This window comes from Anser anser (assembly GCF_964211835.1).
Source record: "Anser anser genome assembly, chromosome: 1".
NCBI classification, from domain to species: domain Eukaryota; kingdom Metazoa; phylum Chordata; class Aves; order Anseriformes; family Anatidae; genus Anser; species Anser anser.
The window spans coordinates 79,270,168-79,294,924 of record NC_139720.1 but is presented as its reverse complement, the minus strand read 5'-3'; the positions used below and the strand labels follow the sequence as shown (position 1 = coordinate 79,294,924).

Below are 24,757 nucleotides of genomic sequence, written 5' to 3'. Positions count from 1 at the left end.
GTTTCTCATATACTTGTGTTTCACAAAAAATCACAGAAAATGACCATTTTTTTCTTTAGTATTTTCCACTTTAAAATGTGCCAAGTTGATTGCAGAGATCTATTCTATCCTAAGCAGTGTGTTGCCTGTATGTGTATTTCCTCTCTAATTGAAAATGTCTGGGGAGTCCTGAAAGTGAAAGAGATATGTGAATTTGAAGCAAGTGCAAGGGCACATGTAATTGTTTTAAGTGATTTTTTCTCTAAAATGTGTGTTTGGGCATTGACATTGACCACATGTCTCATGATGGAAACTCAGAGTTACAAACAAATTTGGACAACTGAGAACATTCATTTTATTTCCCATGACTTCGTAGGCTTCAGGGAGCGCTAAATTCTATTTTGTTTTGGTCCTTTGCCTCTGTGCTAGAGCCAGTGCTCAAACTGGGATATGGCTTTGAATTTGTGAAAATGGACACATTTTTAAGGTAAAAGCTCTGACCTGGCCACACATGGCATCAACACCATCGGGCAGATTTAGAATAGCATATAGGAAGGCCAGTGCAGAAGGTATCTCTGAGAAGCACTGGCTCCTACTGAGATCCTAATTCCCTGGGAACCCAGAGCCCCTGCCTCTCACAGAGGCAAGATACTGACAATCAGCTGATTGGCAGCATGTTGCCTCTTTGAGAGGCAGCGTCTGTTGGCTCCTGAAAAATTCCTGCCAGCATTCTTAAACTCTAATTCGGGAAAGAAAATTACAATCTGGCACATCACCGTTGGAAGGTTGCCGACCCCCGCTCTACACTGTACGAGCGGCGGCTTCAGAGAACAGTAGTATGAAACTTCCTTTGTTTGGTGCATCAGGAGCAGACGTCTGAATGTAGCTCTTCCACAAGACTGTATTCTGCCTAAACCATACGATCTCACTGAAGACAGCAAAGGCAATGGAGTTGTCCACGTGTTGACAGTGAACAAATTGTCTATTCCTATTGTTGCTGGACGAGCCACTAGGTAACCAGATTGATTTTATGATCCCTTACTGAGTGTTCAGGACTGGTGCTTGAAAAAGACATCTTTTATCTGTCAGCCAGTAAATCTCACATTGAGCTGCAAACATACTGGAAAGCTAGAATTCAGAAAGACTGTATTTATGAATAGAAACATTTTCAGAATAGACACTCTCCTGAACACACAGTTGTTTTACAGGAACTAAAGAAGTCCTTATGGTGGATGGATAAGCCAACTCAAGATAAAATAAGAACCAGTCTATACTTTGAACTGCTGTTTGAAGAGAACCTTTTTGAAGAACTTTAAAAGTTTTGAGTTTTGTTGGTCTTTTTGCTTTTTTCCTCTGCTTTTTGCTTTTTTTTTCAGCTTAATTGGAAGCAAATAGTATACGATATGAGATGAGAGGGATTTTTTTCAGCATTATTCACACATAAAATAATAGATTTTTAACAAACTTTTTTTTTTTCCTGTTTTGTCCATGTTATTCAAGATCCTGGCTATTTGACATTCATGTAAAGTGAAATCCTCAGTTGACCTAAATCCGAATACCACTCCAAACAGCATGTTACATACAATGGCCACCATTGTTAGCCTCACCTCTTTAGAACAGGCATAAATCCAAAAGAATACAAATTAAGTATGAAAAACATTGGGTTTTCTTCAAATTAATGTTCGCTATGCATCCAGGTCATCCAGTAAGTAGTATGCCATCCCTTGGAAGTAGTATTCCATTCCATCTCTGTCTTTTTAGTAACAGATGATTGATGAGAAGACACCAGAGGAAGTTGCAGAGTATAGCTCCAGTGAGATCCACCTCTATTTTGAACTCTTGTCTTGGCTTCCACAAATCCTTGCCATCTACTCAGAGAAGTTAATAACATACTAGCAGTGATTCAAAAAAAACAGTCTCTTGATGAGAGAAATCATGGATGTCAAGCAACCATTCCACCAAAGGAAAATTCCAGATCCATTGTCAGGTTTTTAGCAAGTCTGTGCTCTTACACAGTACACTGTATTTAGAAAATGCTGTAAAAACATTAACTAGCTTCTCTTGGAAGCCCCACAAAATAGATGCTAACTATTTTTTTAGAGTTAGTATACTAGTGCTAGACTTGACAAAACGTTGCCGAAAGATCTGAAAGAAGCTAGACCAGCACTGGCATTATAAACTTGGAAATTTCTACCGTACAGTTGCCTGTGCATACTATTAGGCAGCTCATCCTTACCCCAATTACATTTTCTATACCTAGCGATTAGATTATGTATATACTTATTTTGGTGATGTATGTTGAAATCAAAAAAGGGTTAATTTTGTACCCAAAATTGCTCAGAAAGTAAGTGTCTTTAGAGTGTTCGAGAGAGTGTCCTGATGATATAATAGTACTTAGCTCATACTATAGTGTTGCTATCTTATGTTGTCTTGGCTGAGTGTGTTGTTTAACTGTACTGGAAGAATCATGTGAGGAATTCTGAATATATCGTAGTGCGGTTTGACAGTAATACTTAACAAAAATTAACTGTTGCCACTCCTTGAACATTTGAATGGCTTTGAGCAGGTATTAAAGTTGTAGAAAATGAGTATTTACAGAAAAAAAGACAGATAGTAATTTTAATGGATTGCTAAGTATCAGGTTAAAACTCTCGAGTTTACAGGTATTTCCAGCCTCTTTCCTGTCTGGGAGTTTTATTCCAACCACATCCATTTTCTTTACGTAGGGAATATCTTGTTCTCTTTAATTGGAGCTGCACTTAGATTCAGATCTGCGAGTGTTTAAAGTGGAATAGTGACAGAGCGTTAAGTGCCTAAATGAAATCTTGTGATCCCAAGAACCTCTTCTTAACTTCTGTCTGCCCTGATTGTGCCTATACTTCCCAGTTGCATGAGTTATTTAACTTAAAATTAAGCTCACCCAGAAGTGCTGCTGTCTCGGTATAAATGAGCAGAGTAGCACCTCTCCTCCTCTGAGATCTCTCAGAATGCTGTTCTGTGTGGGTTGGTCTCTTCTCTCACTGAAGGGCGGCCAGGTGTGCATTTCCTACTTTTTAGGAGAGTGGCCCAACCATCAGAATGCAGTAGAACCTGGGACTGGCCGAGATCCTGCAATTCTCTTAATGAAATGGTTCAAATTGGTTAGAAAAAATAAAAGATTAATTTGGCTGCAGAAAGAGATTTCTGTTCTAGCATAATGAATTAAGTAATGAAACAACTTTAATACTTTATCTATAGCCATTTAATGTAAAATGAAGGAAGAGGCTATAGAATAGGGTCTGGAATCCAGAGCACCATCTTCTCGGTGGGACACCTTCCCCGCTCTGTTAGCATGTCGTCATTGTGCCACGTCCTTTCCAATCTAAGTGAGCTTCCTGCATCTTATAGCAGCTTCTAGGGAGGCTTACTGCATTTGACTAGCCTTTAGTCACAGCTTTAACATGTTGCAGTTAGAGCAAGTCGACAGGAAGAGCAAGGCATGAATTTGTAGCCTTAAGGCAGAGGAGGGCTGGCCCCAGCTTCTCAATTTCTGGGGTGAATTCAGTAATTCTTAATCACTGAACTGTTGTGGATATGGGGTGCAGAGCCATTCGTGCTGCCCTTTCTTCCTCCTTCTGTGGCTGTGTTTCAGAGGAACTAAGTAGTCCCTTCTCAGCTCCTGACAGAAGTGGCCCAGGAAGATCCAGAGTAGATGCCTTTCAGCTGTGGTTCCCCAGGGGAAGGAGTGGTTTCCTCAGTAGCACTGAATTCAAACAGTGGCAGGGAATATTATTTGAATACTGTTCCCACTACTTCCTTATTGACTATCACAGATCAGTCCATCCAGTGTTTAAGGCACCCAATTTCATGTGTTATATAGAGAACTCCCGTGTGTAACTGGGAACAGCGCATTCATGTGTGACTGGTGTGTTCGTACTCTCTTCTCTGTAGGGAAGGAGGGTAGATGCCAGTTCCATTGATTTTTGTTTGGTTTAGGCATTGGAGGTTACTGGGTGGGTTTCACTACTGGCATTTGGTTATAGGTTGTGTTACAGGTGGGTTGCATTGCAGGATCTATCCTCGTGGTAAACACAGGGGCTGGCTTCTCCCTGGGGGCTGGTAGCTGGGGAGCACAGGGGCTCCCCTGGGTGACTGGGCAGGACCTGGCGGCCAGGGTCTGTCCCACAGTCCCAGCCTGGAGTATGGGGGCCAGGAGCACCAGGGCAGTCCCAGGCATCGGGCACCTCCCTGGGGCTGAGGTCTGCAACATGGGCCTGTGGGTGGGTCCAGGGGGCAGGGCACATGGCTGGGCAGGGCAGGGCAGCGTGGAGCTGGATCCAGTCCTGCTGGAGCCTGCTGCACAGGGGCTGACGGCCCTGGGGGCTGATGTGGGGCCCTGAGCAAGTGGGAGTACTCCAGGGGTGGGCAGGGCTGGTGGTGCCCCCAGGGCCTTTGCACCTATCGCGGATTAGTTAGTTAGACCTGCTGCATTCCACCAAATGAAAATGGCTCATTTATTCCTGCTTTACATTTTCTGAAAAGTGTAACGATAGGTTTGCTTTCACATCGTTTGAGATCAGTCCTTATTTCAGACAATGCTTTCAACACTAAAAGGGTCATAAAAATAGACAGTTCCTGAAGAGCTTAGAAATAAAAATTGCTCGTCTCCCATCCTTCTCCCTCTCCCAAATTATTTGATAATGGAATGGGAAGCTTTCCCATAATCTTTCACTTGATTTTTGCTAATATGAACCTGTCAAAGATCGTGGCATTTCCTCACTGTGTGATGTGGAGCCAGCTGGAACCAAATAATCCACCCACATTTTCCATCATCTTTATATCCTGATAGGAGCTTCTGCTCAGCAGAAATGAGAAAATACCTGTTGTTCCTTCCTTGCTGTCACGGTGGTCATGCTGGGGCAGTTTCCCACTCGGCTGAAGCGTTGCCAGATCTGAATAAATGTGACCAGACCAAAATTAATGGATTTTCTGCCTGGAATCCACACCCTACTGTTATGGCAGTTCAAGAGGAAAGTACTTTAAGAAATGACACTTTCCTTTCCACTCACTGCCCCAAAGAAATACTTTCAAGGATGAGTTAGGAACATTCCTCCTTTGGCTTGAAGATGCAGACAGAGATTTGGGTCTGTAAAAATGCCTCCCTTCATCCTTAGTCTTACTCCTACAGAAAGGAGAAATACCACTTTTATGTGAGCATGTAGACTTTCTTACCAGAGAACACAAGCAACTTCTATTCATTTGAATTGTAGTCTTCCTTGCTGAAGCACCTACAGGGGTGGACAGCAGTGCAGAATACTGTCCCATGGTTTCAAGGCCTGATGACTCTGCAGCTGGAGACAAGAATCTCTCCCATTTCATTTTCCAGTTTCCTGTTTCCAGAAGTCTCTTTTGGTCTGTATTGCATCTGTTTTAAGCATTAATGTTTTGCATGTAACATTTCTCAAAGTCTAATCCATTGCTATGGACCCACCTAGTGACAGCTTTATAGATTCTTTATATTCATAAAGGCACTTCACACTTATCTTTTCATTATTTTTGTTTGTTTTTTATTTTTTGATGTTTGAAATGGATCACAGCAACCCAACTGAAAGCTTTCTGTGAATGCTTCTTTTAGCTGTGTATTTAAACACAGAAGAAAAAAAAATAATTTTAAAAAAAGAAAAATAAAAGCTTATGTGGTGGTTACCTGCAAATAAGGGCTTATATGGAAGGAGTATGGTCATGAAGATGACTTCAAGTATTACGGATGTATTTTGATCACCAGAAGTAAGAATTGTCCGTAGTCTAAATGTAAGGCAACTTTTAGCAATTGGTATGAAAATGGTCAGTATTAGCTTCCAGGTTAAAATGATGACACAAGACCTGTATATGTTGCTTATAGGGATCCTCTTCCATCTTGTAACTGACTCAGTGAACAAGGGAAGTTCGATGCTTCTCTATACATACAAACTGTAAAGAAATGGGCAATATGCTATGGCTTTTAGTGATAATCTACTGCCTCATTGCTTTGTGCAGTGATCTATGAGATTTTTGGATGGCCAGCAATGGCTCAGCAACATCTGACTCTTCAGCAACAGATGCTGAATATCTGAAAATCCTAGACAGGTGCTCCTGGTTTATGCAAAGAGTGACTATGTGCAGTCAGGCTAATGCAACAAAGATGCCTGGGATTCACTGTCCACATGATGTGGAATCCAGTTAAGCATATGTAACAAGTCTTTTGCCTTTGTATTGCCCATGTATGTGGGAGTGATTCTCCTTTCTGTTATTTCCCAGTTTGGGTTAACCTGTGAATCAGAATAGTCCAACAGACTGTTTCTAAGACGATTGCCGACTGTAGTCCTCCCCACATTGTACTCACTGATTTATATTAATAACTGAATATTCACATATGAACAAACATTTTGTTACACAGATTCTGTGTATAGCAACCTTTAAAAATACAGTACTAAGAACTTGTCATTGAATATTCTGTATTTTAGGGATAGGTCATGTTATGGGACCTTTTTGGGTATCAGGGAGAGTGGCAAGGAGACTGCATATATTTACCAATAATGAAAATAGTGTTCACAGCTAAAATTATAATGCCAGCAAATATTTTATAAGGTTTATATATACATTTATTATTATTATTATATTATAAAAATCAATCTGTCAGGTTTAGGTTACTGTTGAAACTTTTCTGTCTTGGTTTCATGTGCTTTCTTTCTCAGCTAAGAAAATAGTGCAAGCATTTCACAAAACTCTGCAATGGGATTTGTAAACACAGGTCACTGGATCATTACTAAAAAATACTGTATTTCTCCTTATATGGGCTAGTCCAACCATGTGCAGAAATAATAGCCAAATTATTTCCTTGCCATATTCTATCACAGAAGATTTAAGAGCGAAATCTAACCTGTAGCCATTCTTTTTCTATATTAAGCATTAGCTACTGTCACAGACAAAAGTGAAGGAAAAGGAGGTGCTACACCCATCAAATGAAGAGCAAGAGAGTATCAGGTACAGTTGGATATACCAAAATGTGCTATTGAAAATTGATGGTTAGCTCAAATAGGGCTGCTAACTTAATATGTAGACTTTCCTTTAATATTGGCTTCTAAGCTGTAAGGTTGGAGAAAGCAATTTTTCTGCCTCTCTTTAATTGAACGGTAGAATTGACGCCGAGAATTAGTCTAATGAATTTTCTTTCCTTACTTGATAAATTGGTTGAAATAGTAATAAAAAATAAAATAAGGAGACATATAGATGAGTACTCTGATACTATAGCTATCAGTCAGCATAGCTTTTGTAAAGAAAAATGATGTCTAATGATAATTCCTTGAGCTTGTCAACAAATAGTAGAAGTCATTAGATTTCTTTGGCCTTTTAAAGCAAGTTTTTGAAAAAGATCTTCACAAGGGCTTATTGGAAAAGTGGTTGTGAGATAAGAGTTATTTTGAGAATTAGATAGTCCTGTAAAGGACAGAAGACAAAACTAAAAGTGTATGATTGACCTTTGGTGTAGAAAAACACTACAGTGGGGGTACCCAAAATCTGAGTGTTATAGGTGGTGTTTCACAGTTATGTTAATGAATTGAAAATGCCAGTGACCACTGTAGAGAAGTAGTGAAGAAACATCTGTGTCTGAGGCTGAACCATCAAGTCAGGGCTGTAGAAGATAGTAGAGGACTTCACAGGGACTACTTGCAGTGTAGGAAAATGGGCAGGCTGGCTACACAATTTAAGGCAGCCAGCAGCAGATGAGGGCTAGGAATGAGCTTCCCTCTCAGGTTACAGACCCCTTGTCCAGCCTGAGTCTGCCTTGCTTTGAAACACTGAGAACATAATATAGTGGGGAACTTTCTCTTGTTTTGAACCAGGCTGTAGTTTCTGTGCTTGAAGCAAAGTTCTTTAACTTCTGTGGTAATTTTTCTGAACTATCATTGTAAGAAAATTTGCTCTATTAAACTATGTACATCTTTGTCTTGCAATTAAACACAAATCCCCGGTAATGTCATGGGCATTTTTTTAGTGGCCCAATGTGTCACAGCCCATAAATCACTCTAAAAGTTGTGACCTTTTCAGAAACTGTAGTCAAAAAGCTCCGTGTAGTTGCTTTTGTGCCAAAACCTGCCCCAACTGCATGTACCAGGTTAACTTTGACTACAGTATTCAGACCCCTCTGAGAAATTTATGGCAAAGTAAAAAAAGGCAAGTTACGTGGACACACAAAAAAGTAGGTGTCTCCTGTCTCTTTTTATTTTCACGCAATTTGCACTCCTGGAGCCACCTGCTGCCATTTTATCGCTAGCTCAGAATTCATTAGAAACCAAGTTTCACCAGTGACATTCTCGGTTGTGAAATCTTTGCCCAGATTTGGAACCACATTGCTCTCAAGAAAGGGCTGTGGCTACATGCAAATACAAGGAGAGGTGGTTGATGGATCAGATGGGGTCAAGTGCTAAAAAGGTATGTAAGAATGTGACTGTGTTTCTTTAAAGTGTTAAAAGAGTATCTGATACCTGATGTGATGGCATTCATTGTTTCTGCATTTTGATATTTCTCTGCATATGCCTAAAGCTGTTAATATGCAGAAGTTATCTAATTTATTTTATTTTATTTATTGGACAGGGGTCAGGCACTTTGTAAGTTATGGACTGCATTCTCAGTGAATCAAAATATTTAGGTTGCTTGCGAGGTTCAGTCCTTGGCATCATGTCACTAATTACTTTTGCACAACTCTGAAATAATGACAAAAGGAAAACGCATCAACAAAGAAAGAGAAATTAAACTTTGTAAAGCAAAACAAAAGCCCCATCAGAAATAGAAAGTGTTATTTAAGGGGGAAAGTGGGTGACCAAATGTGCATTCTGGATTGAGTACAATGTTATATGGCAAGAGAAGAGACACTCAGCTTTGGATCTTCTCCAGGCAGAGAAAAATTTATGACGTAAGTTTACTTTGATAAACATTCCTGAGAAACTACTTTGTGTTTTAATCTTAATGAACATTTGTCTCAATCCAGTTGTCTTTTTTTCTTGTTGTTGGCTTTTTTTTTTTTACTATCTCCTTTCCAATTCTTTTATATTCTGAATATACTTCAGTGTCACCTGTTAAAGATCTGTCTTGCTTACAGGCTAATTGTTAGTAGGAGGTTATCCACCCTGTACCTGGATTGCATTAGGGCTTTTGAAGTGTCCCTAGATATTCTGATTTTCCCCACACTTACACTTCAAAATACTGTAGCAGTACTTTCCCTGCTTTTTCAACAAGGTGCAGAAGTGTTCCCAGGGGCCCTCACCATGCTACCCCAGCAATGTTTCCAGCCTCTAGCTGTCCCATGTAAGGAGAGATCAGAAGCAAGAGTTAGCTTCTGATAGAACTGGCAATAACAACAAGCCATGGGGCTGTTCCATACTGCACTTATGTGTTTGTTTCTCTGTAATAGTGGCTGAATTGGAGGCTGTGTGTTGGAAAGTAGGAGTTCAGCTTTTTGTTTCAGTAGAACCAAATGGCATCACTTTTACTTTTACCCAGAATTGGAAAATCGCTCATAAAACTGCATCAGAGCTGCATTAAAATACATGAATGCATATAGTGTGCTTTTGTAGCTTTAGAAATGAAACATAACTCTACGTACTCACTGACTGTTGTTTCAGTGTGCAAGGTGTAAGATAGCAACATATTTTATGACTCCTCTTACAGAGACGCATTTAATGTCATTAGAATCATTGCTTAATTTACAGTTTGATCTTCCCAGTGACATGTATAACAAGTTAAATATCAGTAGAGTGCATTTAATAAACACTAATTTGTAATAATCTTACCATAGACTGTATATGTAATGCAGGGAACTTGTGTGCATCGTACAGGAGAAAGGGAATGTACTTAGAGATTTTTTCTGAATTTAAAAACCATACACTTCAGCATCTATGCTTTTTGAAACATTTGCCATATAGTGGTTACATGAGTTCTTGTGATTATATGGATTAAGAAGGAATAAAATAGGCAAAGAATTGACAGAATGCAAGAATTTTACCTTTTCTGTGTTTAATTACAATTACAGTCTAAATTCTAAACTGGTTTGGATAGGTTCCAGTACAGAGTGAATAGAAAATGGTAAAATTATTTGGGATTATTTTATATTCTCTATTTTCTTTTAATCCAACTGAGTACCTAAACTGTAGGGCAACCATGAACTGAGCCGTATGTGCTTGTGTTGTGGCCACCACAAATGACCTCAGGCTGTTTAGCTGAAGGTGACTGATAGCCCTGTGGTAAAAGTGTAATAAATGATCCTAATGGCAGTAGAAGACAGCCACTTCTAGGGAGGAGAAGCAGACAGGAGATGTACCTGCGGGCTTGGAGAATTTTAATTGCAAACACGAGAGCAAACCTCAGGACCACAAGAGGAAGGCTGGAATGCTTTCACAAAGTACACAGGACTAGGCACAGTGGATTATGCCAAAAGAGCTTTGTGCTTTCGACTGTATGATGCTTGTTTTATATTGGACAATCAATGGAAGCAAATCTGTTTAAACCCAGTGTCCTCAGTGCACAGGTTGGTAAGAGTAAGGCTATAGGGGAAAGCACATTCAGACTTGAAATACGGAGACAAAATATGATGACTACAGCCCTGTTCAGTGGATGAGTGTTTTTGTTGTTGTTGTTGTTGTTTTTGTTGTTGTTGTTGTTTTTAAATAAAAACCATTATTATTGGGGAAGTGACGAGAGTGTGATGATAAAACCTGTAAGAAATATATCGAGAGAGACTCAGAAAGGCCCACTCAGTTGAGCGGAAAGATCTCAGTTTCAGCATGCTTTGAATCGTGCTCAAAAATCACAATCTACTTTTATAAATAGATCAAAGTTGTGTTATTACGATACATAGGCTCAGAAGCTTATGTTTGGCTATAAAACTGAGGTTGCTTGTTCAAAAGAGACTCGATTTCTACCAGCTACTCCTCCACACACACACCAGGGGAAAAGGGAGTCATTTCCGTTTGATGGGAGTTGGTTATCTGTACGAAACGAATTAAGTTCATCGTCCGGTATATTGTAGCAGACATTTACATGTTTGTAACAGTCATTGCAAATGACACTGAGGAGGAACATTCCTGTTGGCATTGCCTTCCCAGAGTCTGGAGAACGGCTGGGCACTGGCGGCAAAGAGGCCTGTCACTCAGAAAGAAATCATTCTGATTAGGATGGAGGCAGAGCACAGAGACTGCGCGTAAGGTGAGGCTGCGGTCTTCGATCAGGACGGCACATTGCATGCAAAATAGCCGTGCTTAAAAAAGAAGTTAGAAAAAAAAGACTGAAAGCAACAGGTTCTTATTTTAGTAACACTTTATGTTCAGAGCTTTAACGAGAAGCTGTGGATTTGAAACCTAGTTAGTTTCTTAAATCATTTCAAGCACAGTTCCTATCCATGGATATGCCCCTCTATTTTTGTGATTTTTTTTAACTGTTCTGTTTTTATTTTTTTTATCTATTTTTGAGCTGCTTCTGTGCAAGCCAAGATTAGTAAGACAGACAATAAAGAACGCTGTAGCTAACTGTCAGTACAGAGAAATAAAATAAGCTGTAACCAAAATAAAGGAACGTGGGGGGCAGGGTGTCAAGAACGTGTCCCCTCTCTACTTTCTTTCATTTAAACAGTTTGAAGTTACATTTTGCCAAAATATTCATGTAATTTAATTTTACTTGTGTTTACATATATTTTTATTTCTAAAAATTTAGTTATTTATGGGTATTAATTTTGAGGTTCCTTTACCCTGCCTGATATGCAGTTAACAGAATCAAAGAGTGCAGACATGATTTAAAAATAAAATAAAATATTAGGAACTTTATTGTAATATTTAGTGACCCTTAGGGAAATACGAATTCAAATTTTAGATGAAGGTTCAGTTTTCTCCTTAAAGGTAGTGTCAGTTCTCTTTTACAGGGAGGGTTTCAGATGATAGGCCCCTATTAAAACTACAAATAAATAACTGATAAATGAGGGCTTCCCACTTGCAAATGACAAGGTTTTACTTTTCTCTGAAGAAATTCAGTAAATTGAAAAACTCTAAATAGCACAGAAATTTCAGTCCTCCAGACCGCCTTCTCCTTCTCAGATTTTGCTATACTACATTCAGCGCTCAATTTTGCCAACACCAAACATGCCTGATGTGGCATTTACATTCTTTTAAAAAAAGCATAGATTAGTTATATTTCTAAGAGTTAACTTCTCCTCTTGACACATGTACTTAATTCCCATTAATGGAAATGGCAGCTAGGCATGCACACTGAAAGGAAAAATCTGTTCCGAAGCATATGATCCAAACTGCATTGTAGCTAAACATTTCCATACTCTGAAGTAAGCACTCATTATTTGCAAGATATTCTTCATAGTCAATGCATGAACCCCACTCTATTCTCCCTTCACTCTATCTTAACCTGTTCCAAAACAGCCATTCTTAGAAATTTTAAAGATTTGTTCGTAGTGCTGTAGTTGCTTTGGATATATGCCTAAAAAAAAAATCCATGTAAGGATCGTCAGAGTTTTGCGTATTTTCTGTGAGAACTTTCCAGTAAATCATTCTGTGGAACATCTTACATTTCCTTGGACCTTGTAGGTCTCTATTATTAAAACCTACAGTGGAAACAACAAAAGCCCTTTTTTTTTTTCCAGCACTTCCTTTACTTATTATATTGCAGCAGCTGCCAAAGGGACTAGGCTGAAGTGTTATCATTTGATAATTAAAAATAATAATAATAAAATTACTTAGTTGAAGGTTTTCTTTCTGCCCATATGCTTATATAAAGACCTGTGGATTCTATCTACGCAATATTCCAGAGTTACAGTATTTCTAACTTGAGCTGGGTAGATAATTGATTTTTTTGCTTCACCTCTTGAACTGGAGAACCACAATAGCAACAAAAATTCAGTTAAGCACAAAAATTCAGATGAGAGTTTATAATTTGTTCCCCTCAACTAAATGAAAATCAGAGCTTTTTTGTTTAGTTCAACCCAAATTGCCCTGTTTTACCTGAACTTTTTTCTTTTGGGCACCCCTTAAAGGAAGCAAAGCAAGAGAAATGCAGGTTTGCCAAACAAATGGAAGGGCTGAGGGGAGAGGTTTCACTTTTCTCCTCGTTTGGAGGTATTTGGGCTTGCAGCCTGAATTATAGGCTTGTGAAGAGAATTGAAAAAGATCTCCAACATTGCAAATGGGCTTTTTAACTATGACTTGCTGAGTAAAAAAGAGTCATTGGGACTTGATATTACTGGTGAAAAGTTTTGGAACAAGGTAAAACTTTGTATGTCAAAAATTGGACAGTTGCACTTTTTTATCTCTCAGTTTGTGGTTATTTATCCAAATTTCTTGTTTTCTTTTCAATTTTTAATATGACAGCAGCTTTTGTTATATGTCCTGACAATTTCTAAAAAGCAAGTCTCTAAGATGACACAATTTGAAGAAAGTTTTCAAAGATTCCCTCAAAGCATTTGTTGAGCTCGCTTTTTCTCCTTATTGCCATTGCAGCTGAACTTAGTATGACAACATAATTTTATAGATAAGTCTGGACTGTTAATAATACAATGATATCAATACAATAATGCAATAATAGAATATTAATACAGTAATAACAGTAACACTTTTTCTCCTTTTTGGACCCAACTCTGTTTCCTACCACTGAGCTGGGAGCTCAGAAAATATGAGGTGAAGGAAGGACAAGATGGAGATGGGTACCTTAGCAGAAAATACAGTGGGGTAAGGGTAAGTGTTGTAAACTAGGGTAAGGGAAAAGCAGGGCTCATGTCAGAAATGTTCAGATGAATGATCTCCACTTCCTTTCTTTCTTCCACTTCCTCTCTCCTTCTCAGCTCTCCCTCTTGCTCATTTATCTTTGTTTTCTCCCCCAACATTTCTTTGTTGGCGGGTTGTTTTGTTTTTTCCCTTTTATTATGGTTCTTGGTCCTGGTCTAACCAATGTCCTGTTCCGTAATTCCTGGTGTCAATGGTGATTGCTCTGGTTTGTAATCAGAGTAGCAGAGAGCTGACCAAGGAGCTGGTCATAACACAAACTCAGAGGAGTATGAAGACACTTAAATAAAAAGCGCTATAGGGAGGGGTAAATATACCTGAACAGAGGGCGAACGTGGTAGAAGGAGGGCAGTTGTGGAGTTGAAGGGATATGAGGTTAGAGAGCTGAGTGGAGCTACCATGCAGTCAAAATGTGATAGTCCTATTCTGCCAGAACTTTTGCAGATCCTTTGAATAAAAGGTTGCCTTCATTTTCCTCCAGCTGGGGCTTCTGACTGGCTTCTCTCTGCAAACTGCTCCCAAGGCCAAGTGTGACAAAAAAGGGGGAAGCAAAGCAAGGAGTGGCAGAGAAGGAATAGCATCTAGAGAGGGGCAATTGAAGGGAAAATGAAAGGCCAAGGGGACTCACAAACATGAATATGGGGATGAAGTATGTTTTAGCTGCATGTAAAAATCACGGCTTTGTGGGAAAAGCAGCTGAAATACCCAACATGTTTCAGCAGCGCAAGGATTGTTGTCGACTGTGAGGCACATGGATCTTTATTCTCATCCTTTTCCTGCAGTTGGCTAACTGTGTCAGCTCGGGCAAGCGACTAAGCCTGTCTGCATCTCAGTTTCCCTATTTGAGGCCAAATTCTCCTACTAAGTAGCCTCCTACTCCACACAGAGATTTGCTGATTTGAATGGAGCCCCCATGGAGTGAGATACTTTTCAATACAAATAAAGTTTTGGAATCAGCCCTAATTATATTTATTACCTGCAGAGGAGTAATGTGAGACGTAACGTGGTTTGAGACGCTCAGATGAAAGGGAAAGTATTTGGAATTGTTCTTTTTAATCATCCGCTGGCTTCTCAGCGTCTACCTCACAGCTGTCCTAAAAGGGCTAGCTACTAAATAACAAATAAAAAATCCTTGTACATGGTAACAAGGTTTGTCAGGCTCCCGTGAACGAACCTCTGTGGAAAATATTATTTGCCAGGGGCTACCGAAGGAAGTCAGCTTACCCTGCCCCGCAGCGAGGAGCCATTAGATCTCCCTCGTGCCAGAATTTGACAGATCCTCTGTGACTCCGCTCCACGCGCTGTGGCGTAAGGCAGACTCTGGTACGAACTGCAGCGAAGGCGCCTCCGCGAACTCAGCTCCAGCACTCCGCTTCCTGAGCGGCACGATGCTCTGTGGGGACGGCACGATGTGCCACAGGGACGACGGGCACAGGCCGACGGTGGCTGTGCTGCTCGTGGCCAAAATGATCGTCCCGGGCTCGTAGACGATAGCGCCTTGTGCCAGCCCTGGGCTGCCTGGCCCCTGCCTCAGCCTGCTGGTTTAGAGCATTTACACCGTGGGGAAATAGGAACACGTTAAGCGGTGCGGCTGTTGGATATTAATAAAAATAATAAGCTTTTCTCTGGGGGGTTTCTTGAAGCTGGTGGGCATGAAAATATCGAACGTTTTAGGGCCACTGTGTGGGAATGCGCGCGTACACTTGTGCATGTTGCAGAAAGTAAAGTTGCTCTCGCCGTGTCACTGGGAGGTAGGGAAGAGAGGGGGCAGCGGACCTAATCAAACTGATGTGGGGTCAGAACCTCGTGGTTTTTAAAGGCCCTTAATGTTGTCCAGCTGCAAATTAAAGCAGGGAGAGAGAAAGGAATTAGGGTTGGGGAACTGGAAAGAATGGAGTATAGATCTGTGGTCGTGTGTGGGTGTGTGTGCATGTGTGCGTTAAAGAACAGGGAGACCAGTTTGTTACAGTTCGTTTCTCTTTTTTTTTTTTTTTTTCCCCTTTTTTTCCTTATCTCTCCTTCATTCCCCCCAGTTCTGGGAGCTCGGTGCCAGGCGGACCGCTGGCCGGGCAAGGCACCCAGCTCTGCTCCAGGGGGCTGCAAGGGGAATTTCCTCGGGGCATCACCTGCAGCACCCAGATCCTCACCTGGCTGCGGCAGCCGGGCAGGGGGACCGGGGGGGCTCGGAGGAGAGGGGTGTGCTGGGGGCCTTGGGGGGAGAAAGCTGCCCCCCCCCCCCAGCACCAGGAGTCCCGGCAGGAGGAAGGGGAGGCGGTGGTGGTCGTCGTTCGTGCTGGCGGTGCTGGCGTGCGGGGCCGGTTGATGGAGTTTGGAGCCGAGGAAACTTTGGTGGCGTTGCCAGGCCGGTTCACAGCACTTTGTGGAAAGCAAGAGCTAACAGTGAGACCGACAGAGTGAGTGACAAGTTGTTTACAGGTTTCCTTGAAGGGGCCTCTGCTATATTTCAATCTGTCAAAGTTGCTTTTCTTCCCTCAGAACAATGCCTGATTGTTGTGTTGTGTGTTTTTTTTTTCTTCTTTCCCCTCCCCAAAGAGAGAGAAAGAGGGAGAGAAAGAGAGAGACCAGGGAGGGAGGGGGGGAGAAAGGAATGAAAATTCTTCGGAGTACAAATGCCTTTGGTAACATTTTTATGTGTCTAATCTTTTCTCCCCTATTTCAACCCGCGCAGAGTTGATAACTGTTTCAATTTAATCAGTCTGCTCTTGTTTTATCTTCTTTCTCCGCTGATCTTCCCCAGAGCAGGGGATTTGCTCCCGGTTCGCCGCTTTAGGTGGATTGCCGGGCTTTTATTTTTGTTTTTGCCGCTCTCCCCCCCCACATTTTTTTTCCCCAATTTATTTTACAATTTTTTCTCCCCCCCCCCACCCCCTCACCCCAAAACCCGCGCCCCCCCCCGCCCCGCTCCCCCATCCCGTTCCCCCAGCCGCCTTCCGCGGCGGGGACCGGACCCCCGGGGGGGACTGGAGGGGGACACCGGGGGGGGACCCGGGGGGGGGGGGGGCTCGTCTGCGGCGAGGCGCGGCCCCTTTAAGAGCCTGGTCAAGGAGCCCTCGCTCAGAGCGAGCGCGCCGGGAGGGAGGGAGGGAGGAGGGAGGGAGGGAGAGAAAATCCATCGGTGTGGAGGGCTCGGGCTCACTTGACAGGTTCAGTCGGAGGCGACCGTAGGTGGCTGCTGTGACAAAGGGAAACTGCGCTTTTCCAGCATGCTCACTGACCCTGATTTACCTCAGGAGTTTGAAAGGTGAGGCGAGTTGGCGGGGCGGGGGGGGGGGGGCTGGGGAAGGAGGGGGGGGCGCTGCGATTCGGGTTGGGGGGGTGCTCTTATTATTATTTTTTAAATTATTATTATTATTATCATCCCCCCTTCTTTATTACGCGTTTCTCCGGCGCGCTTCTCGGTCGCTCTCCCCGCGCCCCGCCGCGCGTCTCCGCTGCCCTGCGGCGCGGCCGCGGGGCGCAATTCGGGCGCACGCTGCGCTCCCCCTTCCCCTTTTTCCCCCCTTTCCCCCCCAAAAAAAAAGCAGCGTGCAAACCGCGTGTCCGCCGGGCGGGGGGGCGGGGCGGTAGCACACCCCCCCCCCTTTCCCCCAGCACCGGGGCTGCCCCGGGGTGCGCGGCGGCGGGGGACTGCGGGAGGGAGGGAGGGAGGGAGGGGAGGGGAAGGGAAGGGAAGGGAGGGGAAGGGCAGGGAAGAGAGGGGAAGGCAAGGGAAGGGGGGGCCCGCTTCGCCGCGCCCTCCCGGGAAAGTTTGGCGGCCGCCCGGCGGAGCGCACGCCCTTTTGTTGCTCGGCCGGCAGCGCGGCTCCCCCGGGCACCGCGGGGCCGCCGAGCGGGGAAAGTCCGTCGGGACCCCCGCAGCTGCCCCCCGGGCCCCCCGAGCCCCCCGAGCCTCCCCCTGCACCCCCGCAGCTGGCGGCCGGGGCTTCCCGCCCCGCCGGGGGTCCCGGGGCCGGCCGCCGCCGGCAGCTCCAACTTGTGCGGGGATAAAGGAGGGCGGGATGCGCTGCCCGGGCTTCTCTTCTTCTTCTTCTTGTTCTTCTTCTTCTTGTTCTTCTTCTTCTTGTTCTTCTTCTTCTTGTTCTTCTTCTTGTTCTTCTTTTTTTTTTTTTCTTCCCCTCTCCCTCCTTCAACTCCGTGAAAGCTACCTCCTGTATAAACATTTGGTTGTATCCGACTATGCAATGCAAGCTAGGTGCTAGACCAGCTGGTTAAAAATATGCTAAGTCAAGCTGTTCATCGCTCAAAACTCCCGAATTGGGTAGGAAAGGCATAGAAAAGAAGGCAAGATAAAAACACTTTAAGTGGGCTGAGGAACACGCGTGCACGGAAAGGACGGGATGAAGCGCTTGAATTAAGAGATCGGAGAAAAATAAAATCGGGAAACGCAGAAAAGAACTATTTTAACGCTTTCGACCCTCTTTCTGCAACCAGAACACTTCCTTGCTAGAAAGTGGAATTGGTGTTGCTGCGCTGCTCCAAGGGCTCCCTTAATACAATTAATTTTCCAGACTTGCTTGGAGTATTCAGCGTTTTCCTCTGGTTTGTTATTATTATGGTAATAGGAAAAGATGGTTTTGTTCACGTGCATTGCATCAACTTAGTTCAACTACCTGGGGAAACTGGTACTGTTTCTGGTGTCGAATCTGGTGTAGCATCACAGCAACGCGCTTGTCTCGCTCATGCAATTAGTAGACCAAAGTATTTCATCTGCATCACTAAGATCATACGTAGAAATTTATAAGCAAGCGGTTTAGATTATTCTTTGAACTTTGCGATGAACAGCATGCTTATAAAGCCTGCGAAGCAGAATGAAGTTGTTTCATTTTCTGGATGCTGGACTTTTTTGTTTTTCCTCTGAAGTCTCTCTGTATCGTATATATTTATCTAAATTTTATATACAAACAAATTCTTTTGGACAAAACATCTTCTACAGAAATAAAGCAAGCTTCTCTGCTCTTTATTTCTAGGCATACGATTCATTTTCAGGGATCCCAGCTTTGCTCTTGTAAACATTCTAGTTAAATAATCAATAAACTGCTCTCCTTTTGCTATGCAGATAATAGCAAGCGGTAGAAATGGGAAGCAATAAAAACGAACCTCGGGACATACAATTTATTTATTTATTTATTTATTTATTTTATAATTTTCCCCCTGCAGTTGAAATTGGTAATACAAACCAATATCTCTGTTAATCATTACCATTTGTTTACATTGTGTGTGTTTGACTATAGTTACACACATATACGCAGAGTAGATACTGTCCATGTAATATATGTGTATTTATCAGAAAACAGCCATGAGGACGCACTGTCTCTCACACACAGATGCACAGACACACACACGCTCACGGGGTTCACGTGTGTACATATGCACGATGTATGAGGATTGGGTTTTAGACATTCGTAGCAGGTTATTTGCCCAGATCTGCAGCAGGCGCTGTTCTTGGAGCACATTTCTGCAGTCGCTGGGGTCCCACATGTCCTATCTGCATGACTGAGTTCGGTTGTGCTGCTGCTGCCCGTCTCCCACTGTCCCCTTTTAAACTCGAACAGTGAATTGCAAGGAGGTAAAGATTTGTCAGGCAGAGTTGTTTGCAGTTCAGATTTCCGAGTGTCTGCCTGTATCTCGGAAGGTTGTTCTGCTTTCCCTGTTGTCTTTTCCGTGATGTGTCAGTGTATCCTGGTGAAGTTTCTGGACTGCTTGCAGTCTGAGTCACCCCAACTCGAGAGATCTGAATCAAGGGGGCTTCTCTCGCGTCTGTGGTCATTATCACGGGCATCTGTGGTACGCGCTTGGAATGAAAATGATCCTGAGTGTCAGACAAATAAACATTCATTAATTCGTTCAGCATCAGTAGTAAATTGCACTAGATTTTGTGAATTGGCATGTATAATTAATTACCGTACCAAAAATGTGAGGGCTTTCGTGCTTTCCCGAGAAGTTACTAGCACTTCTTTCTTTCTGTTTGTGGCAGTTCCGTTGCTTGATAGAGAGGAGCATCACAACGCATATGCTGAGGGGGATGATGTTTGCAGAAAGGTAGTAGGAAGAAATTATAACTGGAATCTGCTCTGTTTATTACAGAGGGCAAGATTAACTTCTGGGACATACTTTGTGATGTACCTGTGGCACTCTGAATTGGCTTTATAGGTCTCAAAAATGATAACTTTTCTTTTGCCTTTTTTTCTCTTTTTTAAGTTTATTTTTAAGATGAGTTATCATGCTTAAATATATCAGGTACGGCTGCAATAGAAAGAAAGTTTACTTTGAGGAAAAGGTAGAGATAATGCGGCCAGAACCATCATGGACAGCTGTGAAATTTACCGAATGATAAGATCTCAAAAATGCCCAACATAAAGTTTTAATGTCTTAATAAAATCTGTTAAATGAAAAATAGATAAAGTGACTGCTTAACAATGTCCCTAGTGTATGGAATGTTCTTAAACCCAAATTAATTACTGCATATTTACATTTCTCTGTAGACTGAGAGAGAAGCTATGCTAGGCATCAGGACAAAGTGACATCCTTTCTCTTTCTCTTTTGCATTCTTTTTTTTTTTTTTTTTTTTTTGAATATGCCAATTCAAGGTAAAGTGGAAGAAAGAAGGTTAGGTTAGTGCTTCCACAGGAAAAAAGGAAGAGCTAGAAAAGACAAAAGGCGTGGATGGGAGCAGTGGGGATGGGGACAGGAGAACAAGTTTAGCATTGGCAGTCACCATTTCTGTGCCCTGGAAACATTCTGTGCGCTAGTGAATAGCGTGTAGAGAGGAGAGGCTCAAAGATGTAAAGCAAGCCTCTGCTGGGAGGAGAAAAATATACTTAGCTGCTTCACTGCTGCACTGCACGAGTCATTTCAGACTCCCACTGAATTTATTTTGGGGTTGTACCAACACTGTCAAATGGAGAAATCATTTTCCTAAAAGGAAACTTTGCGTATTCCTAAGTGCTTTTCTTAGCTAAAGTTACCCTAAAAGCTTTCTTCTTCTACTGCGTTTGCTGGGAATTTTTGGAGAAAGAATAATGCCTTTCTATCAACCGGCTTGCTCAGAATGATGTCCCACTCTCCTAAAATCTACCTGTAGAAGTGAGAGCGATTATTCCTTCATTTAAAGTAAGACAACAAGATTTCTTTAATACTGGGCTGAATAACATTTGCCTTCCATGGAGATGCTTTCAGAAAATGACTTTATTGCTTGCGTATTTAGGTCTAGGGGTTTGGGATCTGAAACACGAATGTAGTGCCAGTTAAAAGTTTCAGACGGTTGTTCTTTGCCGTGACAAAAATTGACACGATTTTATTTCTCTGAGATGAGTCTGAAGGAATTAATGCATTCGCAGGCTACTCATTAATGTCCTGTGTGCGCTAATTTCATTTGTGGTGCTTATGCTTATTGAGGAAGAAGATGACTGTTACAGATTATAGATTTTAATGAACATCTCAATAATTTACCAGTTGCTGCAATTGTGAACTAGACTTGGAACGCAAAGAAAGCGCAGATGAGAGAAGTGATGAGTGACACACCAGCCTGCACAATCCCACTGTTGTATTCACTGCATTTGAATCAAATCGGGAGTTTGGCATTACTAATTCTGGGTGGCTGGCTCATCGTATGCATTCAAGGAGTTAATTAAAACACACACAAACACATACACTCTCCCACCAAGCATCTTGCGATGTTTATGTGCATAGTGTGTTTGATTGGTACCTTTAGATGGGAGAGGAATTGTTTTTCCTTCTCTTGCTGTCCAGAGATCTTAAATACATAACTAGTTTACAAAATATTTACTACTTCTCGGGGAGCTTTTAACGAGCATTTATGGCTTTACCGTTTGAGAAGCACATAGTATCCAGCTGAGTTCCTTTAATGTGAAGTTCCCTGATAATAGGATAGGCATTCACGTCCGTGTAATGCGATGTATCAGTAGCTGTGTTTAAAAATATATATAATATTTATACAGGAGAAGGAGTATCTCCCAAGGTAGATTTACAGTTTCTTTGCGTGCTTTCATACTGTACTTTAAAATAATCTCTTAATGTTGAAGTTTGCGTGTCAGCTACCTCTGCCTTAGCAACTCTTGCAGAAGTGAGTTTGACATCCTCTTGTTTTTTTTTTTTTTTTTTATGAATTTCTTGCTCTGGCCTGGTTTAAGTATAATTAACTTTTAAGTGGAGGGGAAAAATATTGTCCCGTTGTACCTGCGCGCACTGGAAACATTCAGTGCCTGTGAGTTCTGCTGCAGTGGTCAAGAGGAAAGGAGTGCTCGCAGCAATTAATCCATAGCTGTGGTACGTCTCTGCTGATGACAAAGAGCGGGCTTAACAAGGAGCATCCTTAGAAGCAAAGCGCTTTTCCTTTTGAAAATATTCGTGAATTTTTATCTCTTGGAACACGCGTCAAGTCTCCGGTACTTCTTACAAGCGGAAAAAAATCGCGTTTTATTTGAATACCTTGAAAATTACACTGCAAGCTAAGCAGATCCTGGCCACGTCCTTGCAGCACCTCTGCCAGTTGAAGTTACTTGGAGGACTTGGGAGCCCACTGGCATTTCTCTGCCCAGCCTTGGGCAGCAGGCACCCCCCAGCCCACAGGGCGGCCTGGTCCTGGGATGCTTCTCCACGCTCTGTCGGGCCCAGACAGCCGCCAGCGGGGCACCCCAGGGTGAGGAGTCCCACGGGGCCACCCCAGGGGCTGGGTCTGTCCCTGAGGCCGAGCCCGGTGTAGAGGAGGTCTCTGAAGCACCGTGGGGTCGTGCGTCTGGAAAGACTGGAGGAAGTGGTTGGGGACTGGGAAAGCAGCTCCCTGCATTGCTCCTGCACCTAGTGTTTTTTTTTTGTTTTTTTTTGGTTTTTAAGAATGGGTGCAGTGTTTGTTTGTTCTTAACAGAAAAAGAAAGAGAGGAGGCACAGAGCTGGATTTTGGTCGCTGGAACTGCCAGGTGTTACTGTGCAGCTGAGGAGCGGGCGAGGTGGCGCCCATGCTGTGGTGTGCTTGCGGGGGTGGCTTAGCTGGCTAGTCATAAGGACACTTCTGAACGTTGTCCTACACCCCGTTTGGGTCTGTCAAGGTACTTCTCTTCGAATTGTCCGTCTGTCACTTTAAGAAAAAAAATTTTGTTCAACGTGATGGTGCGATTTTTGACTTGTAGAACATAGATAGTTAAAGTGAAAATGAGAGAAAGCTTGGGGCTCGCTTTGAAAGTTTGAAATTGGAGTTGACCTTGTTTCCCTTAAAAGTGTTGGGGGATTAATCAGGTAACATTTCTCAGTCATTCTGTACGTAAATATAAAGGCTATACTGTAATTATGTTTGTTATTTTTAAAATTGATGTTTGATATAATAGATTGCCTTTTTGTACATTTTTTTTGAAAGACCAAGCATGGAAATTCATATCAGCAATTGCTTTTTGACATCTATAATAATTTTATTTTATTTCTGCTTTACTGTATACTTCTGTTGTGTTTTCTCAAGTTCATATAGACAGACTTAATTGCTTTTTTTTTTTCTTTTTTTTTTCCATAGAATGTGGGTGTCTGTGTGCTATTCAATCTCAGTATATCATAAAACATTACCTTAGTGCTAACTTTTCTGTGTGGTTATATTTTAGTCTTATTAATGCATATTTGTTTCTGTTTTACTAATCTTAGCATAATCCCATTACTTTTGGGGCAAAAACATAAGCGGAATGAATAGACGTTGAATTTTCTTGCCAGAAGAACCAGAGTTCTTTTTAGCAGTGAGGAACTCTGTGTGGGGGAAATGTATTATTTTTGCATAGTTAAGACCATTGTCTTCATCTCCTGTACTTCATGAACCTTTGTAGCTCGGGAGAAAAGAGAACAAGGAATGTAGTTTATGTAAAGAAAAACTCATGCAATTTGTCATCCTCTTGGTTTCTTTGGTGCTGAGCTTGTTGTTTTCTTGATTTTAAGAATGTGGGAGTGAAAAAAATGTCCCATATTTCATTCATTCATCTCCCAGGTTGGGCATGGGCAACGATAATCATTCTGACGGTGAGATGGAGCTACTTGCCAACTCAACAGATAGCATAAGACCAAGAGTAAGGAAAATGTTAGTGGCTCTGAACAATTCAGAATTTTGTTCTTACTTTCTTAGCACAGTTAATTGGAAAGATTTCACCAAAGTTCTTCGGCCAATTAAAAGTGTGAGCCTAGAAAAACACAAGAATGAGTGTGCACGCAAGCAGACACATTCCTGTTTGTTCTCTGTAGTTTGCAGTGTCCTGTTACTGGATTACATTAAGCTGTTATCTGCCGTTTGCTGAGAGTCTCAAAGAGGCTGTACTTTCATTGAATGGGATGTGACTAAAATTCATCGCAGCCTGAAAGACCTAAATGCAACTTTGCGTACAGCCTTTATAATGTAGACACTTTAGAGGTATTTCTTGTTTTAAACAAGAGAAAGTTTAATGGCGAGCACGAAGCATCCAGTGTCCTTTCACCGCTGGAGGCAGCCTGCCTGCATTAGGGTTGGGGCGCTTTGGTGGAGCTCTTTGCTGGGAGGGGGCATTGGCTTGCTGTAGTGCTGCCCATGCTGCCTTTGACTGTGGAGAAGCTTATGGTTTCCAGAGAAATTCCCTTAGCGGCCTCACTGCAGTCACTTTTTGAAACAAGACTTGGAAGCATTTTCTCCAAAGCTTTAGTCAGGTTTCTATTCATAGGGCTTTCTCCCTAAATTTTGATGCTGTGGCCTCACTGGGGCAGAGGCTTTTTTGGATAGAAATGAGATGTGTGGGAAGGTGATAGTTGATAAGGGCGGAGGGAAGGATGTTCTTACCCGTTTGGCATGTCTATTAACAAACTGGGTCATTTTGTTGTGTTGTATTTACATGACTTGTTCCTGTGCTGGTGTGAAATGTGAATCACCAAAACATGATGATTATTAAAAAAAAAAAAAAAAAGCTAAATGAAACAAAACTGAAATAGAACTAAAAAGCTAAATGAAA

At 42.2% G+C, this 24,757-nt stretch overlaps 1 protein-coding gene across 17 annotated transcripts in view; it reads left to right on the top strand.

Annotated features, from left to right (window-relative positions):
• SOX5 (SRY-box transcription factor 5) overlaps positions 1-24,757 on the top strand; it is a 569,059-nt gene that overhangs the window by 256,532 nt on the left and 287,770 nt on the right. For 7 of the 17 annotated variants that reach the window (XM_083818466.1, XM_083818465.1, XM_083818464.1 and 4 more), the window contains exon 1: positions 16,896-17,034. The exons of 2 other annotated variants lie outside the window; for them this stretch is intronic. In XM_083818466.1, coding sequence (XP_083674592.1) covers positions 16,997-17,034 — 38 coding nt within the window. In that variant the 5' untranslated portion in view covers positions 16,896-16,996. Of the gene's footprint in view, positions 1-14,774; positions 16,187-16,895; positions 17,035-24,757 lie in introns of those variants that run through there. 8 more of the 17 variants (XM_083818476.1, XM_083818463.1, XM_083818459.1 and 5 more) reach the window with 8 other exon arrangements.